Source organism: Nannobrachium achirus, assembly GCF_963921795.1.
Source record: "Nannobrachium achirus genome assembly, contig: SCAFFOLD_605, whole genome shotgun sequence".
Taxonomy (NCBI): Eukaryota; Metazoa; Chordata; class Actinopteri; order Myctophiformes; family Myctophidae; genus Nannobrachium; species Nannobrachium achirus.
The window spans coordinates 7,113-17,332 of NW_027664594.1; the positions used below are offsets into that span (position 1 = coordinate 7,113).

At 42.1% G+C, this 10,220-nt stretch overlaps 1 protein-coding gene across 1 annotated transcript; it reads left to right on the forward strand.

The window, feature by feature from the left end:
* Nucleotides 1-2,667: 2,667 nt before the first annotated feature.
* Nucleotides 2,668-7,626, forward strand: LOC308280906 (60 kDa lysophospholipase-like; the record flags this gene model as incomplete). Its single annotated transcript, XM_080755212.1, has 9 exons — nucleotides 2,668-2,681; nucleotides 2,937-3,048; nucleotides 3,262-3,387; nucleotides 3,508-3,591; nucleotides 4,160-4,286; nucleotides 5,536-5,648; nucleotides 6,885-7,085; nucleotides 7,161-7,274; nucleotides 7,537-7,626. Coding segments are annotated over 9 exons (981 nt in total), but the record flags the coding sequence as incomplete, so codon positions are not given.
* Nucleotides 7,627-10,220: the final 2,594 nt, after the last annotated feature.

Sequence of the window (10,220 nt, forward strand, 5' to 3'; positions counted from 1 at the left end):
TGACGCTGCATGCATGATATCGGACAGATGCGTTTTGATCACGTGACTACTGTGTACTGAACTGAGATACTGTGTACTGAATTGCGTGATTTTTGGATAAGATCTGAAGGAATAGTAGGAAATGTTTTGATGGCCAAAGATTACAATGATATAATGTGCACCATCATAAACTGTTCAGCTGAATAGTTAATGGTACATTCAGTGGTGTGAAAAGGAAATCACAGTATTTTATGTCTGTTGCATACTGTACATGTTCTGTAGAGTTTTAGAAATGTAAAACTTTGGTTCTGGTCACTGCCAAACTGCACACACACTCCCTGGATGCAATTCAGAACCTGACATTTTTCACATGGGCCTGTTCTAGCGTCACCATGTACAGTATCTACACTTCTACAGTCTTGTGCTCAAGTCATTCCCCCCCCCCCCTCCCCCCCCCCCTTAATTTGCCTACATGGTTTGGTGGATTTGGTGGATTTCTGTTATTGTTGCTCCTCATCCGAGTTTTGAGCTAAAATGGGGCTGGTGCGACTGATCCAAAAGTGCTTATTTTGGCCGTTCCAAAGCTATTTTTTTTTTGTATCCCTCGATTTTGTAACCCATTTTCTTTCACCCGGTGCCAATTGTCTAATCCTGGGCTCTGCACTCCCTCTTCCGCACCTGGGGAGACAACGGACTGACCTCATGCTTCCTTCCATGCATGAGGAGTCCAAGTTGCTCTTTTTTCACCTGACAGTGGGGATTTCCCCGGTTTCCCTCTGTCAGGCGCCCAGGCTGGCTAGGGTGAGGCACCATGAGACCGACTGCATGTTTTTGTGAGGGTACCTACCCGGGGGACACGGGGAGAACATGCAAACTTCACACAGAAAGGCCCTATCGCCAACCCCACCTAGGGGTGGGCACTGATGATGCGGAGGGAGGAACACGCCCCCAGCACCCACAGCGTCCCCTGGTGGGAATCGAACCCCGGACCTTCTAGCTGTGAGGCGAAGCGCTAACCACTGCGCCACCGTGCCCCCAGCTACTTTTTTCTTCATGAATCGTATAGTTCCTTGAGACCACCCGAAGTGTTATTAGTCCACCACATATTGACCCAGATGAGAAACAGGCTGTAAACAATGACGCTGTTTCCAAAGTGAGATTCTAGCGTATTGCAAGATTTTCAGTTACTACACTTTTAGCGTAACTTCTGTAGCACAAAGAAGGCTTTGTCCTGGAGTTATTACAGCCAGTATACACAACAAGGCATTGTGGTATTTAAAAAAATAGCAGCAAAAGAATATAATCTAGTAATCTAGTTAGTCTGTTGATCACTAGAATCTAGTAGTATGAATGAGAAGATAATGTACGCTTTTAGTGTAGTAAGCTTTAGCGTAGTAAGCTTCTAGAATAGCCTTACCTACGTAGCTACGCAGCCCCATTTTAGCTGTGAGGAGGTGGTCGTCAAAACTCGGATGAGGAGCAAAAATAACAGAAATCCACCAAACCAGGTAGGAACATTTATGAAAAAAGGCAAATTAAGGAGGGATATGTCTTTAAGGTATATGTTTTTTTTAATTATTAACTTTTATTAACTTTTTTACTGTGGTGTACTGTTGGGTATAACGTATGTTAGCTTAGTTCAGCAATTCATTGGACATAAAAAAAAGGAAAAAAATAAAAAATAACAACTCTAGTAAAATAGCCGTTGGAGACCTAAAATAGTATAAGATAATTGTTAAACTACAACCAATTACCTTATACATTTAAGCAAATTGGTTTGACTGGTTCATGTGTCTGGGTAGTTGGTAGAGCTCTTGCCTGTGGCCCACCATGTCATGGGTGTAACAATAGAATTGTTATGTGGGTACATGTTTCCACACGGACCGGTTTCAGTGTGACTCACCAGTGCAGCCAGGCTGAGAGAGCCAGTTTTTGTAATGTGCTACGTTCTACAGTATCTGAGACTTGTTAATAAAAGTGTAAGCAGTCACGACCCCTGATAGAGTTGCAACCCCTGACAGAATCACGACCACTGAGAGAGTCATGACTGATGCACAACAGCCTGTGACTACCAGATGTGGCCGACCGGTTGTTAAGCCAATGTACTTACAGGACTATGCACATTGATATGTGGTCACTAATGTGACAAATGGCCTTTGGGGGGGTAAAAGAAAGGGGGGGGGGGGGGGGGATTATTGAATGTAATATCGAATTTGTTGAATTTGCCAAGGATGTGATTTTGTACCTGTGAGTCTATTTCAGTTATGTGATTTTGCCTTTGAGTAATGTTGTTGAGATTTCTATTTGCTATTTCTGAAAGTATTTTGAATTGCTCAGATAAGAGAATCATTTTATTTTCAGTTGAAGTTATTGCACTTTGGAATACGAGTTATGTTTATGTGATGTTGTTGCATTTTTTGATTAAGAGATTACACTTCAAAAGAAAAAGGATGTAACAATAGGATTGTTATGTGGGTACATGTTTCCACACGGACTGGTTTCAGTGTGACTCACCAGTGCAGCCAGGCTGAGAGAGCCAGTGTTTTGTAATGTGTTACGTTCTATCTGAGACTTGTTAATAAAAGTGTAAGCAGCTACAATTGCTTTAACCGTCCATTCTGTGCATAAGAGGCAAGAATGAAACAATGAGTACAATCCCGGGCACCACTAACTGAGTGTATGAGTAGCATGGCTTTGGTGCGGTAAGTGCTGCGCCAAGTAGGAGCAGATGGTAGGTGTGGTGCTCCTCCTCAGCAATCCATCTCCCTCAGCATCTGCAATTATATCTCCACCAGGAGGCCACAATAACCTGTCTGATCTGGCGGAGACCTGTGCTCGGAAGGGCACTACCACTTTTCCTGCTTTTCCCTTACTGTTTTTTTACTTTCCTGCTTTTTTCTGCTTGACCACTTTATCGCTGCTTGCAGCTATATTATTGAACTTGTTTCTTAATCCAGGCTTAATAAACTCAAGCAACGGATAGTGTACCGGATTTTGGAGTACAGCCCTTTGCTGGACTCAAGCAACATGTCAGAAAAAGACTGGATCAAAATTGGAAAGACTATTGAGGTACTAATTACATTTTACACCCTTGAACATTAACATGGCCTGCCTTTATTACATTATAAAGCATTTTGTCACTGAATCTAGAAACCATATTCCACCAATGGGCAATTTTCATCAATATTCTTTATTTGGTTGTCATTGTGCATGCATGTATAGCTTGTGAAATATTCCATAATCAGTAACGTGGTGTCTCGTGTGTGGTATATTTGGCTGCAGGAAAACTATGAGGACTATGATGGTTTTGTGATCCTCCATGGCACTGACACCATGGCGTTCACATCGTCTGCCCTCTCCTTCATGTGTGAGCACCTGGGGAAGACAATCATCGTCACTGGCTCACAGGTGAGAGCGGCTCTCTTCACAGGACAGATAAACAACAACATTTATTCTGATCTATGGTGGTTTGTTGCCCTCAGTTCAAAGATAAGAGCCTGCTGATAAAACGAAGGCCTGTTTTTTCAGATACCAATCTATGAGATTAGGACCGATGGCAGAGACAACCTGATGGGGGCACTGTTGATTGCCGGACAGTTTGTCATTCCTGAGGTGAGTGAATAGGGCTGGGTGTGGCCACATAAAAACACAATTTTAACTCTTTCTGTACACTTTTTTGGAAAAAATCTTAATAGTAGATAATCATGTTTTATAGGGGGGAAAATCATGGCTCCCCATCTTTAAGTAGCATGTGAGGGGTCTAGGGTTTTTCATGATTCTGAATCGACTGCAAGCATTTGTTTTGCAAAAGAAAAAAGACATTCCTCTGGCTATTTTTTTTTCTGGGGTCCGCTCAGTTTTGTGGGGCCCGTTTTTAGCCCGAGGAATGTTTTTTGTGCAAAACAAATGAAATTCAGAATGATGAAAAAACCCTAGTTAGACCCCTCACATGCTAAAGAAGATTTCTTTTTTTTTTTATAGTAAGTGAAGGGACCCAAACTTGAACCCCCTGAAACTTTTTACATGTTTATTAGATGACCCTAAGGATCATAAAAAAAACCTTGAACCATTACTATTGCAATTTTGTTTGGGTCAAAACAAGGAAAGGTAAAGGTATGACAGGTCAAGGTTTTGTGCATTGAATGAGATATCATATTACCATGTGTCTTTCTGTCTTCAGGTCGGCCTGTACTTCTATGACAAACTGTACAGGGGGAATCGTGTGACTAAGGTGGATGCAGAGAGCTTCCGTGCCTTCAATTCTCCTAACCTGTCCCCACTAGCCGACGTTGGAGTGGATATCACAGGTAACCAAGGGATGGGAATGGGTTCTGTTCTGTTTTTGTGTGCCAACCAAGGTTATTATTGTTAACTAAATAAAATAACAAAACAAAAATAATAATAATCGAATAGAAAATTAAAATTAGGCTTTACAAAAAATAACCGCAAACTGAAACGATATTGTGCATGTGTTCATCATCAAAATGTTTTAGAATAATCATAGAAACTAGAAGCAGTGCTCTTCCTAGCACAGGTTTGGAGGTTTGTGACCTCCTGGTGTTGCTAATAAGCCAGTGTGAAAAGGTTGCTGTGTATTCTTGGGCCTTTCAAGGCAATCGGACACTGCATACATGATTTTGTTTCAAAAATGTGTTTTGCAAAAGTCGCGGGTGGTGCTATAACAGGTCAATGGAATGAAACGGGTGTCATTTCTTCCTTGACCTTGTGGGAATGGGGAGCGTGTCGCTGTTACTACATGTCATCTTTTCGACACCCGACTCTAACCCTCACCCTAACCCTAACCTTGGAGTGAGTCGCTAACCCTCTGGTCGAAATGATGGTCGTTTGAAAGAGCGCGATTTTACCGTGGGAATGTGCGTGCAATGTTTTACAGAAAGATGCATTCATGATTTTACGCATTTTGTTCAAAACAGTCAATGTTAGACAATCATAGTGGAATATGAAATATCAGACAGATACGTCTTGATCACATGACTATAGAAATACTCTGTATTGATTTGTGTGATTTTTGGATCAAATCATGATCACAGAGTACGATTTCTGTGAAAATGTTCACATTCCCACTAGGCCGAGGAAGAAATGTCACTTCATTTCTTACGACGCATTGTGAGCTTGTAGATCGGCTATTTTCACTATCAATGACTTTTTAAAGTATAAAGTTGTCAAATATGTCATTTCTTTGTATATTTAGGTTATGTGTCATATCTGCCATGTGCACCTTCAAACCTACAAGCCAAATTATTTGACTGACAATTAATCGTCATGTAAGATGTCATAATTGTGGGGCGCCCGCTGGCCTGGTGGTCAAGGCGCATACCACATACTAGGCTATGATGCCTGCTGGCGTTGCCGGTTCGATTCCCGATCCGGACGGCCTTTGCCGCATGTCATTCCCCATCTCTCCCCCATTTCCTCAGTCTACTGTCCTATCAAATAAAGGCATAAAAAAAAAACACATCTTAAAAAAAAAAAAAGGTGTCATAATTGTGATAGCCCTATATGTTGCCTTTGTTGAACTCTCTGTCTATCCTGCAGTGAACTGGGACATAGTACGGAAGCCCAACACTACTAAAAAGTTCAACGTGAGCGAAGAGCTGAACCAGAACGTGGGTCTGCTCCGGCTCTTCCCCGGGATCACTGCTGCTACCGTGAGTCAGTGTTGCCAGATCCTGCAAGAGAAACAATCAGCCATTGTCTATGAAAACAAGCCCAAAAGAAGCATAATATTGGCCACATGAGCACATTACTGTAAACCTACTGTATATGCATCGGCTATTTGAAAATAGACGATCTACAAGCTCACAGCGTGGCGCAATGCAACACGTTGTGAGCTTGTAGATTGTCTGTTTTAAAAATATCTTGAAATTAAATGTTGAATATTTGGAACACAAATCTGGACTTTGATTGGTGCAGGGCTGAGCATGGATCAGATTGTAAATACAGTACCACCATTTATCTATTTCACTGCAGATTAGGTTATCATCCATAATGGCATAGGTATAGGTACAAAAAAAAAGTAAAATCACAATCTAAAGTTTAATAATATATAGATTACACATCTACCAGCTCAGCTAGTAAATTAGCTATTATTATTATTATTTTATTTTTTTAGAACTTTAGAAAACTGCACCAAATGGAAGTTGAAAGGATTAGAAGGCATCTCTGATAACAGACTAGTCTCAAATAAGGAGGGGAATGTGCTTGTTTTTCTTAGAATGGAATTTATAAAGTCAACAAGCCATTGCTTTTGTCTGTAAATGTAATCAATTACTGTACACATGTACAGTTGTATCATTACATATATTCCTTTACCTCTACCTAAAAGATCTGTTTCAAAGTTGTCAGTAGTGCTTTGCCCTGTGAAAAAAGTATACGCAGGATATGGGGCATGACCAATCACCCACTAAAGGAGCAGCACCTGGCTGCAGACACTAGGGTCCTGTTGATGTCCACGGGAGACAGGAACATCAACAAGTGGCAGGAAGTGACCTCACAGTGTCAAGTGACTTCATGCCGCTTGTGGAGGTCACGTGACGTCTCTGCCTTGCAGTCCAAGGCACTACAGTCCCTTTGAGCCGCATTGTCGCTATGTGTACATGTTATCTTTTATCTTTTAGACAACCCAACTCTACCCCCTAACCCTAAACAGAACCTCCATGGGGTAGAGCAAGAAAGAGGTGTGAGGTCACTTCCTGCCACTTGTTGATGTTCCTGTCTCCCGTGGACATCAACAGGACCCTAGTGTCTGCAGCCAGGTAGTCTTGCACTAAAGACCATGCATAGGCAAGCCTTTCAGACATGCTTCTAGCTCATTTAGCCAGAAAGAATGGGCAGAATGTATGTGGTGTGTTTATCTGAGGTTTTTTGTGTTTATCTGGGTGTAGGTGAAGGCATTCCTCCAACCGCCCATGGAAGGTGTGGTGCTGGAGACATTTGGCGCTGGGAATGCCCCCGACAAAAACAAAGAGCTGATGGAGGTGCTGAAAAAGGCCACAGACCGTGTCATCATCATCAACATCACCCAGTGTCTGAGGGGGACTGTGATAATGTTATACGCCACCGGCCAGGCAATGACTCTTTTAAGAGTAACAGTACTGCAGTCTTGTCATAGAAAAATCATTTTATTTCCATTTCGTAACCCTCCTCGATCCTCCCATCAGGCTCTGGTAGACGCAGGGGTGATATCTGGTGGTGACATGACTCAAGAGGCTGCCCTGTCCAAGCTGTCCTACGTCCTCGCCAAATCAAACCTTGATCTCAAGGCCAAAAAAAAGGTGTGTGTGTTGAAATATAACCATATAACCGTTGAAATATAAAACACAAGAAGAACAAGTGAAGCTAAAATGAAAAGTTGAATGCTCTCTCTGTGTGTGTGTGTGTGTGTGTGTGTGTGTGTGTGTGTGTGTGTGTGTGTGTGTGTGTGTGTGTGTGTGTGTGTGTGTGTGTGTGTGTGTGTGTGTGTGTGTGCGTGCGTGCGTGCGTGCCTGCCTGCCTGCCTGCCTGCCTGCGTGTGTGTGTGCGTGCGTGTGTTTCCAGATGATGGAAAAGGACCTCAGGGGTGAGAGGGGTGACATGGATGGAGACAAGCTCTACCTGAGTGACAGCCGGTTCGTTCGCTACAAGGAGGTGAGCTGACCAGCAGCTACAAGACACACAAACATGCAAAACTGTTTTCATCTTGTTCTGACCTTTAACTGACAAGGCACCAGGATGTTCTGAGCATGTCATTATTTAGGTGAACTTTCTTAGAAAATACGCCAGGGTTTTTGAAAATTGATACATCACGTTGCAAGCTTGTACTGTAGGGTACACATTTCAATGAAAATAGGGCTTAAGACAGTGATTTAAAAACGAGATTTTCATTTAAGTCAGCTAATATCCTGCGCACACTTGTCTCTTAAGTTTATCTTTTCTTCTAGTTTTTATTTAGTTCAGTTAACTAAATATGTTTTTTCAATTTCAGTTTTTGGTTATTTCGTTAGTTTTTCGTTAATAAATGCTCATTCCACGAATGGCAAATTTTGTGTCGGCGCTACGGACACGTTTGGCCATGTTTCTCGTTCCATGAATGACCGATGCTTACAAGCTGTACCTTGTTGTAAAGGTGACTAATCAATGATAAAAACGATATAAAACACAATACATTTGGTATTATTAAAGGGGAGATATAATGGACCAAAGTCAAGTTTCCTTTCTTTTTGTTCAAGGTTTTAACCTCACTCCTATCTTGACCTACAGTACTGTGTGTGTGTGTGTGTGTGTGTGTGTGTGTGTGTGTGTGTGTGTGTGTGTGTGTGTGTGTGTGTGTGTGTGTGTGTGTGTGTGTGTGTGTGTGCGCGCGTGTGCGTGTGCGTGTGCGTGCGCGTGTGCGTGTGTGTGTGTGTGTGCGTGCGTGCATGTGTGCATGCATGTGTGTGTGTGTATGTTTATGCACAGGTAATGAAAAGTGCTGAAGACAGAGGCCTCATTTATACAGTGACTCACACCTAAAATAGCAGATTTACAAGTTCACAACGTATCATGATGCTGCAATGTGACCCGTTGTGCGTTTGTAGATTGATATTTGTGGTGCGAGCAAGCTAGTATGAACTAGTAAGACGCATAAGGGCGAAAAGCGGCAAGGTCACTTCTCTAACCTATAGACTATAGAAGTCAGTCTAACCAGTGTGGCTGGTTCTACAGACAGGGATCTCCATGTATGGGCATAAAAGGGATTGTATGTGGCCGATGTGGCCTACATATATGGGCATATGAAGTCCTGTTAGGGGAACCACACTAACAGAATCCCTTTTATGCCCATATATGGAGATCCCTGTCTAACTAACCATACTGGTTAGACTGTATAGTCTATAAGTTAGACTGACATGTACTGTATATAAAGTTATATTGGTATTCACAGACAGGGCTTAATATTGATGACATCATCTCCATATACCGGTATGGGCATAAAAGGGATTCTGTTAGTGCGGTTCCCCTGACATCGCAGTGATGTCAGAGCGTGATGTCAGAGCATGACATTCAATCAACAATAAAATACAATCGTTACCCAGACGCAAGATGTGACAGTTCTGATACTTAACTGCGACCTGCAGTTGAAATCAGACTAGACATCACTGATTTTTCTTCTCTCTCCTCTTCTCAGGGCGACAAGTGATTGAGTTCAAGGCACTGCCATCTGGGTGCTATAGGATGGTGCTGGATGAAAACAACTGGACCCGTCCGCTTTCTCCGCTTCATTTATACACCCAACTTGTCTTCATCAATCTGTAATCAAGTTTTACATTGTCTCGTTTAAGCCTGGTTTATTTGGATTAGGGATCCTTTTAAACATATTACTTATAGTTTGGGCCCTAATCTATCTGCCCAAACCTCTTCAAGCAAAGCTTTGAATCTTCAAGGATAAAATATAGCACAGTGCCCAGAGTGGGCAACACTACTGTAGCACTAAGTGTAGGTGTTTTATTGTACCAGCCGTTTGTGCCAGCCAGCAAGAGCCGTTATATGAAAACATGCACGTTGAATGTTCTAATCCAATGTTTTTAATACAAAGTATGAAAGACAGACTCTATAACGTGACATCACATTAGTTCATTTGAAGCAACTTCGGCTAGACTAGCATTGGGGGAAAGAATTCACCTCTCAGGGGCAAGATGGTCCGCGTAAGGGGCCGCGGCCCCCTCTTGCTCCCCCGTGCCGCTAGGCCTCATCCTTGCTCACCCAGCTAGTTTCTACCCTGCTGCCCCAGCTTGAAAGCCCACATACCTCACACTTCATGTCAAATTAAAAGTGAGTGTGAGTTGTGTAAAATTTCTGTCCTTGCTGTAGTGTCTTAATTGTTGGCTGGTTGTGCTGGATTTATGCCAGAAATGGCTAACTATGTACAGGGATGTTTGTTCAAATTAAATTGCCAATGCAGTTCAGGTATTTTTTTTAAATTATGTATTCTGTGTAATCACTTCAGAATAAAGAATGGATATATTTTTGATGATTTACTATATTGAAAATTATTTGCAAAATGTCTGCTGTGTTCTCTGCTGTTCTGCTTATTTTGCTGTGATGTATTCTGAAAGTGTATGTTTTTTTTACTCTTGGGTGTCTCTGCTGCTTCACATGTTAGTACTGCACTTATTGAATGTGGTCATGTTGATTGAAATGAAACAATGTAGTCTTGCAAAATCAGAAATAAAATATATTTCAAGAAACGGTGTCCTGCCATCAGT